At 43.7% G+C, this 20,727-nt stretch overlaps 1 protein-coding gene across 1 annotated transcript; it reads right to left on the bottom strand.

The window, feature by feature from the left end:
- Positions 1-1,205: 1,205 nt before the first annotated feature.
- On the bottom strand, positions 1,206-19,270 carry LOC109894942 (serine/threonine-protein kinase NIM1-like). Its single transcript, XM_031829722.1, has 4 exons — positions 17,743-19,270; positions 4,641-4,762; positions 4,117-4,263; positions 1,206-3,244 (listed from the first exon to the last, which is right to left on the bottom strand). The coding sequence occupies exons 1-4, from the start codon at positions 17,903-17,905 to the stop codon at positions 2,489-2,491; spliced, it is 1,188 nt and encodes a 395-aa protein (XP_031685582.1). The 5' UTR covers positions 17,906-19,270; the 3' UTR covers positions 1,206-2,488.
- Between the last annotated feature and the right edge of the window lie 1,457 nt (positions 19,271-20,727).

Genomic DNA, 20,727 nt, shown 5'->3' on the forward strand with positions numbered 1-20,727 from the left:
TAGCCTTGTTGACAGCTTTGCACACTCTTGGCATTCTCTCAACCAGCTTCACCTGGAATGCTTTTCTCAAAGGAGAGAAATCTTGAAGGAGTTCCCACATATGCTGAGCACTTGTTGGCTGTTTTTCATTCACTCTGTGGTCCAACTCATCCTAAACCATCTCAATTGGGTTGAGGTCGGGTGATTGTGGAGGCCAGGTCATCTGATGCAGCACTCCATCACGCTCCTTCTTGGTCAAATAACCCTTACTCAGCCTAGAGGTGTGTTGGGTCATTGTCCTGTAGAAAAACAAATGATAGTCCCACTAAGCGCAAACCAGATAGGATGGTGTATCGCTACAGAATGCTGTGGTAGCCATGCTGGTTAAGTGTGCCTTGAATTCTAAATAAATCATGACAGTGTCACCAGCAAAGCACACCCACATCATAACACCTCCATCTCCATGCTTCACGGTGGGAACCACACCCGCAAAGATCATCCGTTCACCTACTCAGAAAGACACGGCGGTTGGAACCAAAACTCTCAAATTTTGACTCATCAGATGAAAGGACATATTTCCACCGGTCTAATGTCCATTGCTTGTGTTTCTTGGCCTAAGCAAGTCTCTTCTTATTATTGGTGTCCTTTAGTAGTGGTTTATTTGCATCAATTCAAGCATGAAGGCCTGATTCATGCAGTATCCTTTGAACAATTGATGTTGAGATGTGTCTGTTACTTGAACTCCGTGAAGCATTTAGTTGGGCTGCATTTTCTGAGGCTAGTAACTCTAATGAACGTATCCTCTGCAGCAGAGGTAACTCTGGGTCTTCCTTTTCTGTGGCGGTCCTCATGAGAACCAGTTTCATCATAGCGCTTGATGGTTTTTGAGACTGCACTTGAAAAAACTTTCTACGTTTTTGACATTTCCCAGATTGACTGACCTTCATGTCTTAAAGTAATAATGGACGGTCGTTTCTCTTTGCTTATTTGAGCTGTTCTTGCCATAATGGACTTGGTCTTTTACCAAATAGGGCTATCTGCTGTATACCACCTCTACCTTCTCACAACACAACTGATTGGCTCAAACACATTAAGAAGGAAAGATATTCCACAAATTAACTTTAAACAAGGCACAGCTGTTAATTGAAATGCATTCCAAGTGACTACCTCATGAAGCAAGTTGAGAGAATGCCAAGAGTGTGCAAAGCAGTCATCAAGGCAAATGGCGGCTACTTTGAAGAATCTTAAATGTAAAATATATTTTGATTTGTTAAAATTGTTTTAACATACGACATGAGTCAATACGTATGTGTTATTTCATAGTTTTCATGATAATTCTACAATGTAGAAAATAGTCGAACTAAAGAAAAACCCTGGAATGAGTAGGTGTGTCCAAACTTTTGGTTGGTACTGTATGTATATATATATATATACAATTACCTTTCTGGTAATTATTTTAAGGTAGTTCTGGTAATTATTTTAAACTACCTTAAAATAATTACCTTTAGGGTGTGGTGCTGCCTATACTATTCAAGCTACCTGTAATTACGCAATCCCAATGTACTATGCCTTCTGCTGACATTTTAAAAACATTCCAAATTACAACAAATGTGTTGGGATAGATTTTGATCAAGAAATCTTTAAGATTTGAATGTCTTCTTCAGACTCTGTAACATCCACAATGATACGTTTTCCACCCTAAGGTAATCATGAAAATTGCAATCTTTTAAAAATTATTGTTTTTATGTTCAGCCAAACCTTTCCTTCAAAATGGCCATCCATGTTTTGACCTAAGACTTACAAACTCACAGAATTTTGCTAATGTGTTTAATCTTTCCAAGAAGTTTACCACTGGGCACACACTGGTTGAATCAATGTTGTTTCCACATCATTTCAAAGAAATGGTTTTGAACCAACATGGAATAAATGTTGAATTGATGTCTGTACCCAGTGGGTTGTGCATTTCATGTAACATCCAGAACACTTCTTATTTGCTTTATTTCTCCAACATGCTAATATTTAGAAGTCAATTTTTGGGGGATTACATTCCCCCTGGTGGGTACTATAGACACACACATCAAAATTGTATTTATATTTAGTTTGTCCATTCTGTGAGACATTTAAGTTGTGATTTTGTGAGCAAGTATTATGAACATAATGCTGGAATCGCCCAGGTTCCTTTGGAGAAAAATGTCTGCTGGATAACCATATGTTACATGTTTTCCTTTTCTGGTGAGATAAATTAGGGAAAGACTGGCACCCAGGCTAAAGTATATTCTCACAAAGACAAATACTCACTTGAATCTGAACTTTAAAACTTTTTCTTAGCTTTTTCTTTCTTTCTTTTTTCTTAGCGTATCTGCGATGAATGTTTTCCCGATCAACATTCAAGGCAGAAATCAAACTGATTTCAAATTCACCATCTCATTCCTCATTCACAGTAACATATATTCTAATCGTTTGACAAAAAAATACAATAAAGTTCAACTATAGGACTTAAGGCTTTTCATCACAGTATCACACAGAGCTTGGAGGTGTGCCGTAAGCTGCGGTACGCCTTTAGCCGGTCCTTTTTACTCACTCTGGCCCCGACCACATGCGTAACCGCAGGCATGCTCTCCACTGCCCGCCTCTTGTGCGCACGGTGCAACAGAATCCTATAAACACCTGTTATAGAACTCCTACAGTCCTTCCCCTGATTATTCAAGATATGCTCCGTGGTGATCCCTAGTGTCTCCAGTGCCCCCCTCACCTCAGCCTCATCCTCCTCCAACTCTGAAGGTGTGCTCTCGGCCAGATAGGACGGGTCCAGTTTAAAGGGCTCCATGGCCCGGGGGAAGTCTACACTCAGCAGCCACTCACAGCCCATTATCTGCTCTACACTGCAGCGATCTAAGGGCTGAGGCTGGAGGATGCCTCTGATCAGCCTCTGGCAGGGCTCCAGTATCCAGGAGGGCAGCACATAGGCCCCCTCCAGAATACAGCGCTTCAACTTGGCAACCGTGTCCGCCCTGAAGGGCATGCTTCCTGTCACCATGAAGAACAGCATGACGCCCAGGGCCCAGATGTCTACGAAGATGCCCAGATAGTGTTCGTCCCGGAAGAGCTCTGGCGCGGCGTAGGGCGGGGAGCCGCAGAAGGTGTTGAGAGTCTCGTCGCGGCGGCTTAGCGTGCTGAATCCGAAGTCTCCCACCTTGACACAGGTGCTGCAGGTGTAGAAGACGTTCTCTGCCTTCAAGTCACGGTGGATGATGCTGTTGTCATGCTGTGGGGCAGGTCAAAGTTGTATCTGGTTAATACACCGGTATATACTGTAAATACATGTCAGACTCTTTAAATGACATTCAATCACAGGAGGTTGGTGGCACCTTAATTTGGGAGAACAGGTGTAAGGGGTGCGTAACCGGTGGCAGGGAAGTCAGACGCAGGAGAGCAGAACTAGGTAATAGCCGGAGCAGTTTAATCGCAAAACCAATGGCATAAAGAAATAGATAACATGGGTACAAAACTCGACGCCCACCAGTAAACATGTGCACAAGCACTTACAACAAACAATTCCACACAAAGACATGGGAACAGAGGGTTAAATACACAACAATTAATGAGGGAAATGAAAACCAGGTGTGTAGGAAAACAAGACAAAACAAATGGAAAATTAAAAGTGGATTGACGATGGCTAGAAGACCGGTGACGCCGACCGCCAAACGCCGCACGAACAAGGAGAGGAACCGACTTCGGTGGAAGTCGTGACAACAGGTTTGTGGTAATAACTGGAGCGTAATCAGTGGAATGGTATCAAACACGTGGTTTCCAGGTGTTTGATGCTTTACCATTTGCGCCATTCCAGCCATTATCATGAGCCGATCTCCCCTCAGCAGCCTCCACTGCATTCAATGTTGCACCACAGAAAATAGACAATGTTTTTAAGCACTTTTCATCTACGGATGTGGAGTCTGAATTGTTCTTATGACCCCAGCATAATATTTATTTGGGAAACGATGACACACGTTTCAAAGAAAGCAAATGAGGTCAGGAAGCCTTGTGATATTACTGACTCAAACACATACAGTATGGACACATAATAAGCTATATTAAAGCGTATGTGAGCAGGACTGTAACCCTGGGCCAGGAAAATACCATGTGTTTGACAGCTGAGAGGATCTGAGAGAAGACGATCTTGCTGTCTATGTCGGACAGTTTCCCCTCTGAGCTGATCTTGGTGTAGAGCTCGCCTCCGCCTGCATACTCCATCACCAGATGTAACCGTGACAATGTCTCCACCACCTGCCACCCACCAGGAAGAAACAGAGAGGATGGTCAAGGCATCTACTGATAATTACACTACTCTGTTTAATTACACTATTCTGTTTAATGACACTATTCTGTTTAAAAGTGCACTGCACTGATGACATTAATTTCTGACCATGCTTTGTGTAACTCATTACTTATCAGTAATAGATGTTTAACAAGGCCTGGGAGGCTGTGTGTGTGTGTGTGTGTGTGTGTGTGTGTGTGTGTGTGTGTGTGTGTGTGTGTGTGTGTGTGTGTGTGTGTGTGTGTGTGTGTGTGTGTGTGTGTGTGTGTGTGTGTGTGTGTGTGTGTGTGTGTGTGTTTGTCTGTGTGTGTGTGTGTGTGTGCATGCGTGCGTGCGTGTGACCCACCTCGTAAAGGCGTATGATGTTGGGGTGTTGCAGTCTCTCCATGCTGGATATCTCTCTGGATAGTAACCTCTGGGTCTTTTGGTCCAGCTTGGTCTTATCCAGGATTTTAATGGCCACCTTGTCTGAGGGAGGACAAAGGGAAATGTTTATTTATTTATTAGGATTCCCATTAGCTGTTCCTGATGCAGCAGCTACTCTCCCTGGGGTCAGCGTTAAGCCTTTGTTATATACCTAAGGTCAACATAAAATGTAGAAATAAAAGGCAGGCCTTGAGAGAAGAGTTAGGCAAAAATAAAGAGATATTCCTGTTTTATCGTATGGTGTTTTATTCTCTATAGATAAAACGGTGCAATATTTTGTGGATGTCAACACACACTTCATATTTATATATCTCTATGCATTAGCAAGCTATGTGGCTGATAAAACATGTCCATTCTATAACATTTCAAGCCAAACATAAATAAACACATGCCATAATATTACTGTTGATGATATCTGGAAACGTGCATGTACACCCTAGCCCATCTACTGTTGCTAGCCCCAATTCTGACTTGTTATCATATCTGCTTCACTGATTTTTCCTCTCGTAAAAACCTGGATTTTCTGCATGTTATAACACTAGAAGCTTATTACCTAAAATGCATCAATTGAAAGTGTGGGTTCACAGCTACAATCCAGATGTGTTGGTCATTACTGAGCCGTGGTAGAGTGTTTTGAATACTGACTTTAACCTTTCTGGTTATAAACTTTTTTGACAAGACAGATCTTCCAAAGGTGTCAATCTTTCCCAAGGATCAGCTTTAGTGCTTGGTTATCTCCACCAAGTCTGTCCTCAAACAATTTGATTTGCTCTTTTTAAGCATTAAACTTTCAAATAGCTCTTTGTTGACTGTTGCTGGGTGCCATCGTCCTCCATCACCTTTGGTCTGTACCCTACCTGCCTTAAGCTCTCTCCTGAACCCTTACACTAAGTCTGAATTTGTCCTGCTAGGTAACCTAAACTGGGACATGCTTAAACCACCTGACCAAGTCCTAGAGCAATGGGACTCCCTAAAATCTTTCTCAGATTATTACCAATCCCACAAAATATAACTCCAAATATTATAATCTCCTTTTTTTATTTAACCAGGCAAGCCAGTTAAGAACTAATTCTAACTATTTACTAACTAACTATTTACAATGACAGCCTACCCCAGCCAAACCTGGGCCAAGTGTGCGCTGCCCTATGAGACTCCCAATCACAGCCCGATGTGATACAGTCTGGATTCAAACCAGGTACTGTAGTGACACCTACCTCTATGTACTGAGATGCAGTGCCTCTGACCACTGCACCACTCGGGAGCCTATGATGTTATCCTCACAAATAATCCTGATATATATCAGTCTGGTGTTTTCTGTAATGATCATAGTGCTCACTGTTTTAGCCTGTGTTCGTAATGGCTGCTCAGTGAAACGACCTGTCCTGATTTGTTAAAAAACTTGAATGAGAAACCCTTCATTCATGAACTGGCTTCTGTAAAATGGTATAGAATCAGCTTGATCCCCTCTGTCGAAGACGCTTGGCTCGGCACACACATACTCTGGCTGACAGGCTCTCGTTCAGGCAAGTGAGAAATAAGTGCACTCAGGCTATCCGGAAGGCCAAAGTTAGTTACTTTAAGGAGCAGTTCCCTCTGTGGGTCTAACCCCAAGAAGTTCAGAAAAACGGTTAAAGACCTGGACAATAAACCCTCCTCCTCACAGCTGCCCATGTCCCTTAATGTTGATGATGTGGTTGTTACTGACAAGAAGCACATTGCTAAGCTCTTTAATCACCACTTCATTAAGTCAGGATTCCTATTTGACTCAGCCATGCCTCCTTGCTTGTCCAACATTCCCTCATCTCCCACCCCTTCTACTGCGACTATCAACCGATGCTTCTCCCTCTTTTTCCCCTGCCCCGCTACAAAGTTTCTCCCTGCAGGCAGTCACTGACTCCGAGGTGCTAAAGGAGCTCCTGAATCTTGACCCTAAAAAAACATCTGGGTCAGATGGTTTAGACCCTTTCTTCTTTAAGGTTGCTGCCAATATCCTCTCCAAGCCTATCTCCAAACTGTTTAACCTGTCTCTCCTTTATGGGGAGGTTCCCATTGCTTGGAAGGAAGCCACGGTTCATCAATAATTTATAGGGGAGATCAAGCTGATCCTAACTGTTATAGGCCTATTTCTATTTTGCCCTGTTTATCAAGTATAGGAAAAACTTCAACGTCAATAATCAACTGACTGGCATTATTGATGTCTATAGTATTCTCTCTGGTGTGCAATCTGGTTTCCGTTCAGGTTATGGAAACCTTAAAGGTCCTCAATGATGTCACCATTGCCCTTGATTCTAAACAATGTTGTGCTGCTATTTTTATTGACTTGGCCAAAGCTTTTGATATGGTAGACCATTCCATTCTTATGGGCTGGCTATGGAGTATTGGTGTCTCTGAGGGGTCTTTGCCCTGGTTTGCTAACTACGTCTCTCAAAGAGTGCCGTGTATAAAGTCAGAAAATCTGCTGTCTCAGCTACTGTCTGTCACCAAGGGAGTAACCTAAGGCTCAATCCTAGGCCCCACGTTCTTCTCAGTTTACATCAACAACATAGCTCAGGCAGTAAGAAGCTCTCAGGCAGTAAGAAGCTCTCATCCATTTATATGCAGATGATACAGTCTTATACTCAGCTGGCCCCTGTCCGGATATTGTGTTAAATGCTCTACAACAAAGCTTTCTTAGAGTCCAACAAGCTTTCTCTACTCGTAACCTTGTTCTGAACACCTCCAAAATAAAGGTCCTATGGTTTGGTAAGAAGAATGCCCCTCTCCCCACAGGTGTGATTACTACCTCTGAGGGTTTACAGCTTGAGGTAGTCACCTCATACAAGTACTTGGGAGTATGGCTAGATGGTAGTGTCCTTCTCTCAGCACATATCAAAGATGCAGGCTAAAGTTATATCTAGACTTGGTTTCCTCTATCGTAATCACACCTTTTTCACCCCAGCTGCCAAACTAACCCAGATTCAGATAAAATCAAATCAAAGTTTATTTGTCATGTGCGCAGAATACAACAGCTGTAGACCATACAGTGAAATGCTTACTTACAAGCCCTAACCAACAGTGCAAAAGTAAAAAATAGGTATTACGTAAGCAATAGATAAGTAATGAAAACAACAACACTTTTTTTTTAAATGACAGTGAAAACAACAATAGCGAGGCTATATACAGGTAGTACCGGTACAGAGTCAATGTGCAGGGGCACCCATGCCAAATCTTTTCAGTCTCCTGATGGGGAATATATTTTGTCGTGCCCTCTTCACGACTGTCTTGGTGTGTTTGGACCATTCTAGTTGGTTGGTAATGTGGACACCAAGGAACTTTAAGCTCTCAACCTGCTCCACTACAGCCCCGTCGATAAGAATGGGGGCGTGCTCGGTCCTCCTTTTCCTGTAGTCCACAATCGTATCCTTTGTCTTGATTACTTTGAGGGAAAGGTTGTTATTCTGGCACCACCCGGCCAGGTCTCTGACCTCCTCCCTATTGGCTGTCTCGTCGTTGTCGGTGATCAGGCCTACCACTTTTGTGTCGTCCGCAAACGTAATGATGGTGTTGGAGTCGTGCCTGGCCATGCACTCGTGGGTGAACAGGGAGTACAGGAGGGGCCTGAACACGCACCCCTGAGGGCCTCCAGTGTTGAGGATCAGCGTGGTAGATGTGTTGCTACCTACCCTCACCACCTGAGGGTGGCTCGTCAGGAAGTCCAGGATCCAGTGGCTGAGGGAGGTGTTTAATCCCAGGATCCTTAGCTTAGTGCTGAGCTTTGAGGGCACTATAGTGTTGAACACTGAGCTGTAGTCAATGAATAGCATTCTCACATAGGTGTTCCTTTTGTTCAGGTGGGAAAGGGCCATGTGGAGTGCAATAGAGATTGCATCAGTTGTGGATCTGTTTGAGCGGTATGCAAACTGGAGTGGGTCTAGGGTTTCTGGGATAATGGTGTTCATGTGGGCAATTACCTGCCTTTCAAAGTACTTCATGGCTATGGACGTGAGTGCTACGGGTCTGTAGTCATTCATGCAGGTTACCTTAGTGCTCTTGGGCACAGGGACTATGGTGCTCTGCCTGAAGCATGTTGGTATTACAGATTCAATCAGGGACATGTTGAAAATGTTAGTGAAGACACTTTCCAGTTGGTCAGCACATGCCCGGAGCACATGTCCTGGTTATACGTCTGGCCCAGCAGCCTTGTGAATGTTGACTTGTTTAAAGGTCTTACTCACGACGGGGAGCGTGATCACACAGTCGTCCAGAACAGCTGATGCTCCAATGCATGCCTCAGTGTTGCTTGCCTCGAAGCGAGCATAGAAGTGATTTAGCTCATCTGTTAGGCTCGTGTCACTGGGCAGCTCACGGCCGTGCTTCCCTTTGTAGTCTGAAATAGTTTACAGGCCCTACCACATCCAACGAGCGTCGGAGTCGGTGTAGTACCATTTAATCTTAGTCCAGTATTGGCGCTTTGCCTGTTTGATGGTTCATCGGAGGGTATAGCAGGATTTCTTATAAGCTTCCAGGTTAGAGTGACGCACCTTGAAAGTGGCAGCTATACCCTCTACCCTCTACCCTGTAATCCATGGCTTCTGGTTGGGGTATGTACATACAGTCACTGTGGTGACAACGTCCACGATGCACTTATTGATAAAGCCAGTGACTGAGTGGTGTACTCCTCCATGCCATTGGAAAAATCCTTTAACATACTCCAGTCTGCGCTAGCAAAACAGTCCTGTAGTTTAACATCTGCTTCATCTGATCACTTTTTTTACAGACTGAGTCACTAGTGCTTGCTGCTTTAATTTTTGCAGGAATCAGGAGGATAGAATTATGGTCAGAATTGCCAAATGGAGGGCGAGGGAGAGCTTAGTACGCATCTTTGTGTGTGGAGTAAAGGTGATCTAGAATTTCTTTCCCTCTGGTTGCGCATTTAACATACTGATAGAAATGAGGTAAAACTGATTTAAGTTTCCCTGCATTAAAGTCCCCGGCCAAAAGGAGCATCGCCTCTGGGTGAGCAGTTTCCTGTTTGCTTATTTCCTTATACAGCTGACTCAGAGCCGTTTTAGTGCCAGCGTCCATCTGTGGTAGTAAAAAAACATCAACGAAAAAAAATTGATGAAAACTCTTGGCAAATAGCATGGTCTACAGCTTATCATGACATACTCTACTTCATGCGAGCAGAATCTAGAGACTTCCTTAGATTTTGTGCACCAGCTGTTGTTAACAAATATGCACAGACAGCCAACCCTCGTCTTACCAGAGTGTGCTGTTCTGTCTAGCCTGTGCTGCTAGCTGAATGTTTTCCATGTCGTCATTCAGCCATGATTCGGTGAAACATAAGATATTACAGTTTTTGATGTCCCATTGTTAGCATATTCGTGATCGTACCTCGTCTAATTTATTGTCCAATGATTGTACGTTGGCAAGGAATATTGATGGTAAAGGCAGATTTCCCACTCACCGTCGATGGATCCTTACGAGGCACCCCGCCCTGTGTCCTCTATACCTGTGTCTCTTTCTCTTGCCAATGACAGGGATTTTGGCCTTGTCGAGTGTTTGAAGTACATCCTGTGCGTCCTGCTTGTTGAAGAAAATATCTTTGTCTAATCCGAGGTGAGTGATCACTGTCCTGATATCCAGAAGCTCTTTTTTGCTGTAAGATAAGGTGGCAGAAACATTATGTACAAAATAAGTTATAAATAACGCAAAAAAATAACACATAATAGCACAATTGGTTAGTAAAATGGCTACCATTTCTTCTGGCGCCATTCAGATGACCATCCAACCCATGCTAGATTACGGAGACATAATTTATAGATTGGCAGGTAAGGGTGCGGAAAGATGTTCTTTACCATTCGGCCATCAGATTTGCCACCAATGCTCCTTATTGGACACATCACTGTACTCTATACTCCTCTGTAAACTAATCATCTCTGTATACCCGTCGCAAGACCCACTGGTTGATGCTTATTTAAAAAAAACTCTTTGGCCTCACTCCCCCCTATCTGAGATATCTACAGCAGCGCTCATCATCCACATACAACACCTGTTCTGCCAGTCACTTTCTGTCAAAGGTCCCCAAAGCACACACAACCCTGGGCTGCTGATCTTTTCAGTTCGCTGCAGCTAGCAACTGGAAAGAGCTGCAACAAACATTCAAAATGGACCATTTTATTTCAATCTCCTCATTCAAAGACTCAATCATGGACACTTACTGACAGTTGTGGCTGCTTTGTGTGATGTATTGTTGTCTTTACCTTCTTGTCCTTTGTGCTGTTGTCTGTGCCCAATAATGTTTGTACCATGTTTGTGCTGCTACCATGTTGTGTTGCTACCATATTGTTGTCATGTTGTGTTACTACAATGCTGTGTTGTCATGTGTTGCTGCCTTGCTATGTTGTTGTCTTCTGTATCTCTTGTCGTGATGTGTGTTTTGTCCTATATTTATATGCTTTTCTTTTATCCCAGCCCGTGCTCGCAGGAGGCCTTTTGCCTTTTGGTAGGCCAGCATTCTAAATAAGAATTTGTTCTTAACTGACTTGCCTAGTTAAAGGTTAAATTAAATAAAAAAATAAAAAATAAGTGACTGAAACTTTCCAAACTTCTGTTTCATTCTGTCACTATGGTAATGGAATGTTTATATTCAATATTCAGTTGATGTGGAATGTTGTTCAATATCCTGGGAAATGTTCAGACCCTGATTAACATAGCTAGTAGCAAGCCTATGCAATGGAGAGTACAGTGCCTTGCGAAAGTATTCGGCCCCCTTGAACTTTGCGACCTTTTGCCACATTTCAGGCTTCAAACATAAAGATATAAAACTGTATTTTTTTGTGAAGAATCAACAACAAGTGGGACACAATCATGAAGTGGAATGACATTTATTGGATATTTCTAACTTTTTTAACAAATCAAAAACTGAAAAATTGGGCGTGCAAAATTATTCAGCCCCCTTAAGTTAATACTTTGTAGCGCCAACCTTTTGCTGCGATTACAGCTGTAAGTAGCTAGGGGTATGTCTCTATCAGTTTTGCACATCGAGAGACTGACATTTTTTCCCATTCCTCCTTGCAAAACAGCTCGAGCTCAGTGAGGTTGGATGGAGAGCAGCAGTTTTCAGTTCTTTCCACAGATTCTCGATTGGATTCAGGTCTGGACTTTGACTTGACCATTCTAACACCTGGATATGTTTATTTTTGAACCATTCCATTGTAGATTTTGCTTTATGTTTTGGATCATTGTCTTGTTGGAAGACAAATCTCCGTCCCAGTCTCAGGTCTTTTGCAGACTCCATCAGGTTTTCTTCCAGAATGGTCCTGTATTTGGCTCCATCCATCTTCCCATCAATTTGAACCATCTTCCCTGTCCCTGCTGAAGAAAAGCAGGCCCAAACTATGATGCTGCCACCACCATGTTTGACAGTGGGGATGGTGTGTGCAGGGTGATGAGCTGTGTTACTTTTACGCCAAACATAACGTTTTGCATTGTTGCCAAAAGGTTCAATTTTGGTTTCATCTGACCAGAGCACCTTCTTCCACATGTTTGGTGTGTCTCCCAGGTGGTTTGTGGCAAACTTTAAATGACACTTTTTATGGATATCTTTACGAAATGTCTTTCTTCTTGCCACTCTTCCATAAAGGCCAGATTTGTGCAATATATGACTGATTGTTGTCCTATGGACAGAGTCTCCCACCTCAGCTGTAGATCTCCGCAGTTCATCCAGAGTGATCATGGGCCTCTTGGCTGCATCTCTGATCAGTCTTCTCCTTGTATGAGCTGAAAGTTTAGAGGGACGGCCAGGTCTTGGTAGATTTGCAGTGGTCTGATACTCCTTCCATTTCAATATTATCGCTTGCACAGTGCTCCTTGGGATGTTTAAAGCTTGGGAAATCTTTTTGTATCCAAATCCGGCTTTAAACTTCTTCACAACAGTATCTCGGACCTGCCTGGTGTGTTCCTTGTTCTTCATGATGCTCTCTGCACTTTTAACGGACCTCTGAGACTATCACAGTGCAGGTGCATTTATACGGAGACTTGATTACACACAGGTGGATTGTATTTATCATCATTAGTCATTTAGGTCAACATTGGATCATTTAGAGATTCTCACTGAACTTCTGGAGAGAGTTTGCTGCACTGAAAGTAAAGGGGCTGAATAATTTTGCACGCCCAATTTTTCAGTTTTTGATTTGTTAAAAAAGTTTGAAATATCCAATAAATGTCGTTCCACTTCATGATTGTGTCCCACTTGTTGTTGATTCTTCACAAAAAAATACAGTTTTATATCTTTATGTTTGAAGCCTGAAATGTGGCAAAAGTTCGCAAAGTTCAAGGGGGCCGAATACTTTCGCAAGGCACTGTATCTGTAGATTTTTCTCTGGTTGAAGTTGTCCCTGTTGCATTTGCCATCAGCATTGGGGGTGCCACAGGGTTCAATTCTCAGGCTCTGTATACATCAATGATGTCACTCTTGCTGCTGGTGATTATTTGATCCACCTCTACGCAAAGGATACCATTCTGATTACCTCTGGCCCTTCTTTGGACACTGTGTTAACTAACCTCCAGACAAGCTTCAATGCCATACAACTCTCCTTCTGTGGCCTCTTAAATGCAAGTAAAACTAAATACATGCTCTTCAACTGATCGCTGCCCGCACCTGCCCGCCCATCCAGCATCACTACTCTGGACGGTTCTGACTTAGAATATGTTGACAATCTCAAATACCTAGGTGTCTGGTTAGACTGTAAACTCTCCTTCCAGACTCACATTAAGCATCTTCAATCCAAAATGAAATCTAGAATCGGCTTCATATTTTGCCACAAAGCATCCTTCACTCATGCTGCCAAACATACCCTAGTAAAACTGACCATCCTAAAGATCCTTGACTTCGGTGATGTCATTTACAAAATAGCCTCCAACACTCTACTCAACAAATTGGATGCAGTCTATCACAGTGCCATCCGTTTTGTCACCAAAACCCCATATACTACCCACTACTGCGACCTGTACGCTCTCGTTGGATGTCCCACACTTCATACTCGTCGCCAAACCCACTGGCTCCAGGTCATCTACAAGTCTCTGCTAGGTAAAGTCCAGCCTTATCTCAGCTCACTGGTCACCATAGCAGCACCCACCCGTAGCACTCGCTCCAGCAGGTATGTTCTTCTGGTCACCCCCAAATCCAATTCTTCCTTTGGCCGCCTCTCCTTCCAGTTCTCTGCTACCAATGACTGGAACAAACTGCAAAAATCACTAAAGCTGGAGACTCTTACCTCCCTCATTAGCTTTAAGCACCAGCTGTCAGAGCAGCTCACAGATCACTGCACCTGTACATAGTCCATCTGTAAATAGCCCATCCAAACTACCTCATCCCCATACTGTATTTATTCATTTATCTTGCCCCTTTGCACATCCTACCATTCCAGTGTTTAATTGCTATATTGTAATTACTTCGCCACCATGGCCTATTTATTGCCTTACCTCCCTTATCCTACCTAATTTGCAAATGCTGTATATATAATTTTCTACTGTATTATTGATTGTATGTTTGTTTATTCCATGTGTAACTCTGTGTTGTTGTATGTGTCGAACTGTGCCACGCCCTGGCCATAGAGAGGCTTTAGTTTAATAAAAAATCATGAACATGTACCATGCTGCACCTTGGTCCTCTTCTTCGAACAGAACTACCCACCACCAAAGGACCACGCAGCGTGGCCAGGAGAGGCAGCCCCAATATAAAAAACTGGCGGGGGCACACGGGACAGGTGGAGGAGCCGAGGATGGAACCAGAGCCAGTCAGGGTGAAATTGGAGGTGAGCGAAGGAAGCGAAGCAGAGACAGTGAAGGAATTGATGGGGAGATTGGAGGAGAGAGTAATGAGAGAGTTGCTGTGTTGGTGCATGAGGCACGACATCCACCCGACGGAGCGTGTCCTCGATTTGATGTCAGCTCTCCATACTCGTCCTGAGGTGCGTGCTAGCCGTCTGGTGAAGACTGTGCCAGCCCCACACACCAGGCCTCCTGTGCGCCTCCCCAGCCCTGCAAGTCTTGTGCCAGCTTGGCTCTACAGATCTCCAGTTCGCGTTCTTAGCCCGGTGTGCTACATTCCAGCTCCCTGCATCTGCCGGGCTAGGGTGAGGATCCAGCCAGGACGGATGGTGCCAGCCCTGCTCTCCAGACCTCCAGTGCGTCTCCTCGGGCCAGGATATCCAGCACCGACTCTGGACACGGTTTCCCTAGCTCGACAGGAGATCCCAGAGCAGCCTGTTCCAGCTCCCTGTACTTGCCGGGCTAGAGTGGGCATTCAGCCTGGAAGAGTGGTGTCAAGGCTACGCACCAGATTTCCAGTGCTCCCCCACAGCCCGGTCTATCCTGTGCCTCCTCCACAGACCAGGCCTCCAGTAGGTCTCCCCAGCCTGGTGAGTCCTGTGTCTGTGTCCTGTCCGGAGCTGCCAGAGTCGCCCTCCTGTCCGGAGCTGCCAGAGTCGCCCTCCTGTCCGGAGCTGCCAGAGTCGCCCTCCTGTCCGGAGCAGCCAGAGTCGCCCTTCTGTCCGGGGCCCGCTGCGAGGGTCTCCGTCCCTCACCAGAGCCGCCGCCGTAAAGAGGGCCCACCCGGACCCTCCCCTTGAGACTCAGGTTTTGCGGCCGGAGTCCGCACCTTTGGGGGGGGGGTACTGTCACGAACCTGGCCATAGAGAGGCTTTTATTCTCTATTTTGGTTAGGCCAGGGTGCGACTAGTGTGGGCATTCTATGTTCTTTTTTCTATGTTTTTGTATTTATTTGTTTTTGGCCGGGTATGGTTCCCAATCAGGGACAGCTGTCTATCGTTGTCTCTGATTGGGAACCATACTTAGGTAGCTCTTGCCCACATGGGTTTTGTGGGTAGTTAGCTCCTGCTGACTCCATATTCGGGTGTGAAATTCTGTAAGGGGTGCGTGACTGGCTTCAGGGAAGTCAGGCGCAGGAGAGCAGAACTGGGCAATAACCGGAGCAGTTTAACCTGTTGCTTCGAGCAATCCCGTATCCGGGAGCGTAATTATAGCCTCAAGCTCATTACCATAACGCAACGTTAACTATTCATGAAAATCGCAAATGAAATGAAATAAATATATTGGCTCACAAGCTTAGCCTTTTGTTAACAACACTGTCATCTCAGATTTTCAAAATATGCTTTTCAACCATAGCTACACAAGCATTTGTGTAAGAGTATTGATAGCTAGCATAGCATTAAGCCTAGCATTCAGCAGGCAACATTTTCACAAAAACAAGAAAAGCATTCAAATAAAATAATTTACCTTTGAAGAACTTTGGATGTTTTCAATGAGGAGACTCTCAGTTAGATAGCAAATGTTCCGTTTTTCCAAAAAGATTATTTGTGTAGGAGAAATTGTTCCGTTTTGTTCCTCACATTTGGCTAAGAAAAAAAACTGAAAATTCAGTCATTACAACGCCATACTTTTTTCCAAATTAACTCCATAATATCGACAGAAACATGGCAAACATTGTTTAGAATCAATCCTCAAGGTGTTTTTCACATATCTATTCGATGATAAGTCATTCGTGGCAGTTTGGTTTCTCCTCTGAAGCAAATGGTAAAATACACGCAGCTGGAGATTACGCAATAATTGCAACGGAGGACACCAACCGGAGCACCTGGTAAATGTAGTCTCTTATGGTCAATCTTCCAATGATATGCCTACAAACACGTCACAATGCTGCAGACACCTTGGGGAAACGACAGAAAGTGTAGACTCATCCCTTGCGCATTCACAGCCACATAAGGAGACATTGGAACAAAGCGCATTCAAAATCTGGGGCATTTCCTGTTTGAAATTTCATCTTGGTTTCACCTGTAGCATCAGTTCTGTGGCACTCACAGATAATATCTTTGCAGATTTGGAAACGTCAGAGTGTTTTCTTTCCAAAGCTGTCAATTATATGCACAGTCGAGCATCTTTTCGTGACAAAATATCTTGTTTAAAACGGGAACGTTTTTTTATCCATAAATTAAAAGAGCGCCCCCTATATCCAAGAAGTTAATAAGCAAAACCAACAGCACCCAGAACAACAAAATATGGGTACAAAATAACCAGTCAGAGTGCACAAGCACTATATAACAAACAATTTCACACACAGACATGGGGGGAACAGAGGGTTAAATGCATGACAAGTAATGAGGGAATGTAAACCAGGTGTGTGGGAAAACAAATGGAAAATGAAAGGTGGATCGGTGATGGCTAGAAGACCGGTGACGTCGACCACCGAACACCGCCCAAACAAGGAGAGGAACTGACTTCGGCGGAAGTCGTGACATGCACACACACAAAACACACTTCAGTCTTTGATGAAGCATGCAGGAATTCCATCCATCCCTAGGCAAACACAAGATCTCTAATCAATCCATATTTTCCAGGGCAGCAGTCAGACAGGCTGTCTTTCTGTGGCAGATTCAGACTACAGGCCACTGGGCCAAAAACTGGTTGAATCAAGTGTTTCCACATCATAAGAAAATCAATGTTATGACATGGAATCAATGTGGAAAACTGATTGTATTCAAAAACGTTATCAACGTAAGGGAATTTAGTATTTAAAAAAAACTTTTTTAACCCAAATCCATAGCTTTTTTTTGTTGATTTCACATTGAATACACGTTAGTAGACAACTCAACCAAAACTAAATCAAAACTAGATGTTGAAATGATGTCTGTGCCCAGTGGCAAACCACTGGCTCAATAGCAAACAGCTATCCAAGGAAATGTATTATTAGCTCCTTGATGAAAACAGCTTGTCAGTCATCACTACGCTTTGAGATTTTGCTGGAGCAGAGGAGCTGGGTTTTCCAATAAATATTTAACTCAAGCCAGCATATTTAGTGAAGATTGGCCAGGCGGCCTACATATCTTTTCACTTTTTTATTGTCCATGAATGCATAATTCAAAGATTCAAAGGTTTGGTGAGCATCTGCAGTACAGCAGGGCTGTGTGTGTTATGTTAAATATCAGTTAATGTGTTTCCTGCCTGGCAGGTGTCTTCCTTACCTTTTGTGAGGGCGTGGATCCCCAGTTTGACGTGGGAAAAGTTTCCACAGCCGATCTCTCCACGGACCTTGTAGAAGCTGATACGCCGGCCCAAGGTAAGCTCACGGACCACCCTGTTAATAAAATAAACAGCCCTTACAAATGATCCAGAATAACAATACATGTGGGAATTAATCTTCTTTCATGTTTTTTTCTTAGAGAGCATTGTCTTGCTCCTGTCATCCTGCTCCTACCTGTCATCCTTCCTCTACCTGTCATCCTGCTCCTACCTGTCATTCTTCTCCTACCTGTCGTCCTTCTCCTACCTGTCATTCTTCTCCTACCTGTCATCCTGCTCCTACCTGTCGTCCTGGCCCTACCTGTCGTCCTGGCCCTACCTGTCATCCTTGCCCTACCTGTCATCCTGGCACATGTCCAGGTTTAGCCTCTCCAGGGGGGTGATGCGGTGGCCAGGGACCCCCTCGTCATCTGTAGTGATGTCCGAGCTCTCCAAGCGGCTCCAGCGTGCGTATCTCTTGTCCTGACCCGCTGTGCTCCCAGTCAAAACCCCAGCCCCAGACCCCCTGGAGCACCCCACTGTAGCCCCAGCAGGTCCCACCCCAGCGGGGCACACAGCCGTCATCCTACCCAGGATGCCTAGGATAGGGAAGGCTTAGCTCATGGCTGGAAGGGGTTCTGGTGCAAGGCACCACCTATGGATGAAGACACAGACAATAACTTGTTGTGTTGATGAGGGAACTACCCAGAGCCCTGTTCAATTCATCCTGTCAAACCCATTATCTGCGCTGCAAAATGCAAATTTCTTGTATTGTATTCACAATCGCACCAAAAACATGTTAAATGTGGGAATCTCACCTTTATACATAGGGTCCATGTAGAGAGCTTTGCTGCTTCACCAAGTGTCCATACAATGACAGATAAGAAATAATTTATGATAATTTGGCGGGTGCTTATATTTGTCCTATTTCATGCATGTGTGAATTGGAAATGTGTTTCTTGCATATCCCAACTCTCCCGAAGAAACCCTAGGGTGAATGGGGTCACAGCCAGGGTCCAAAACAGAGGCTACTAGTCTCTTTCTCCAGACCTTCAATGGACTGCAGTATGAAAATACTGCCTTAACCGTTAACAGTTTATGTTGGTTTTTGATCCGTAGCTCAAGTATGTTCAAGGAAGGTATCTCCAGAATGTTTGTAAGCACAGCTTGTTCCTCAATATCATTCTTTTGGGGTTCGTTCCTTGTTCCTTGTCAATCATTGGCTCATTGGTGAAATTAGCATTCAGACAATATCTTTAATTAAATCATTCAAAAACCTTTATTAATGCAATTGCAGACAGAACAGGAACATAGCACGCATGTTTCCGAGTAAGTTCTGCAAAATAGAAAAGGGTCCGAGTTGTTTTATTATGAGGCAGTGATGTCACTGCCTATGTCATTACCTTCCACTCATGAGACCAAAATCATGCCTACACAGCTATATAAACAAGAGTTTTAGTGTTATCTAAAAGCTCAGCAGTAAATGTCCAAGTTGATTTATAGTGAATGTCTGACTAGGCTCTTATCTCTTACACTCCCTGCAGAGTCCTGTCTCACAGTCACACATTTCTCAGACCGTTTCTTTATAAGAGGCAGAGATTAGAAAAGACTGTGGAACAATATTAAACCTTTATAATGAATATATATATTGTTAATCTGTAGTCTAGGACCCTATAAATGTAAGGAGGGAGGGGTCTTTTACCCCCTCCCCTTCTATCAATACAAGATAAGCATAATCAATTATTATAATACATCAAACATTTGGTACAGCCCTTATCATGACCCCAAGGTGAACCCCTGACAGTTCCTTGAAACAGAGGATGGCTTAATAAAGACTGTTAGTTGGTCGAGAGCGAGCAACAGTTTCTCAGTCCACTGGCCCTCACATCAGTGCTGCTGCATTTTAATTGGCTCTTTGATTCTATATATAGCCCACTTTTGGGGGAGTAGTGGGGAGGCAGGGGAAGGAGGGGGGAGGATGGAGTAAGGGGATATGACTGACGTTAAGGTACTGTCATGGGGTACTGCCTTAAATGCCCCATGAGGTTGTCCCTCTCTTGAACAATGAAGTCAGTCGAATAATGAACTTTTCTCCCACTCTCTCCTCTCTTCTCTCTGACACACTTACTGTAGGGATTAATGAAGACAATTACTACATCTTTAAATCCCGGCTTTGTTAATCATGTGTGTGAGCAGGGGTGGGGTGTTTGAGCAAACAAAACAGTATAAGTGCATGGGCATAATTTGTTTGTTTAGGTGTACATAGAGTACCAGTCAAAAGTTTGGACTCACTTACTCATTCAAGGGATTTTCTTTATTTTCACTATTTTCTGCTGATATTCTGTTTATTGTCTATCATGATTGCCTAGTCACTTTTACCCTTACCTAAATGTCAGTGGAGGCTGCTGAGGGGAGGACGGCTAATAATAATGGCTGGAACGGAGCTAATGGAATGGAATCGAACACATGGAGACCATGTGTTTGATGTACTTGATACCATTACTCTCTTTCTGCTCCAGCCATTACGAGCCCTTCCTCCCCAATTAAGGTGCCACCAACCTCCTGTGCTACATGGACATATTACCTCAATTACCCCAACTGCCTCATACCCCTGCACATTGACTCGGTACTGGTACTGCATGTATATTGCCTCATTATTGTTATGTTATTGTGTTACTATTTTGTCTTATTTGCTAATTGTTCTTACTTTTTAACTCTGAATTGTTGGGAAAGGGCTCGTACGTTAGCATTTCATGATAAAGTCTACATCTGTTGTATTTGGCGCATGTGAAAAATGTATTTGATTTGTTATGTATTGTGATTCTCACAATTCTATATGTATTGCGATTCGATACTGCGATTTTATTATGTTTACTGCAAAGAGACAAGAGAGAGCATGAGAAAATGTATTGTGTATTTCTGTTTGATTAATATTTACATAAAGCCTG

This window comes from Oncorhynchus kisutch, linkage group LG8 (genome assembly GCF_002021735.2).
Source record: "Oncorhynchus kisutch isolate 150728-3 linkage group LG8, Okis_V2, whole genome shotgun sequence".
In the NCBI taxonomy this organism is placed as follows: domain Eukaryota; kingdom Metazoa; phylum Chordata; class Actinopteri; order Salmoniformes; family Salmonidae; genus Oncorhynchus; species Oncorhynchus kisutch.

What these genes read in the sequence shown, in the direction of transcription:
- LOC109894942 (XM_031829722.1), bottom strand. Translation starts at nt 17,905, where the DNA reads ATGTATTGTTATTCTGGATCATTTGTAAGGGCTGTTTATTTTATTAAC. An exon ending in GATCCACGCCCTCACAAAAG is followed by an intron (nt 4,763 to 17,742) that starts GTAAGGAAGACA and finishes GTCCTCCCTCAG; the next exon opens with ACAAGGTGGCCATTAAAATC. An exon ending in TCTCAGCTGTCAAACACATG is followed by an intron (nt 3,245 to 4,116) that starts GTATTTTCCTGG and finishes CCTGCCCCACAG; the next exon opens with CATGACAACAGCATCATCCA.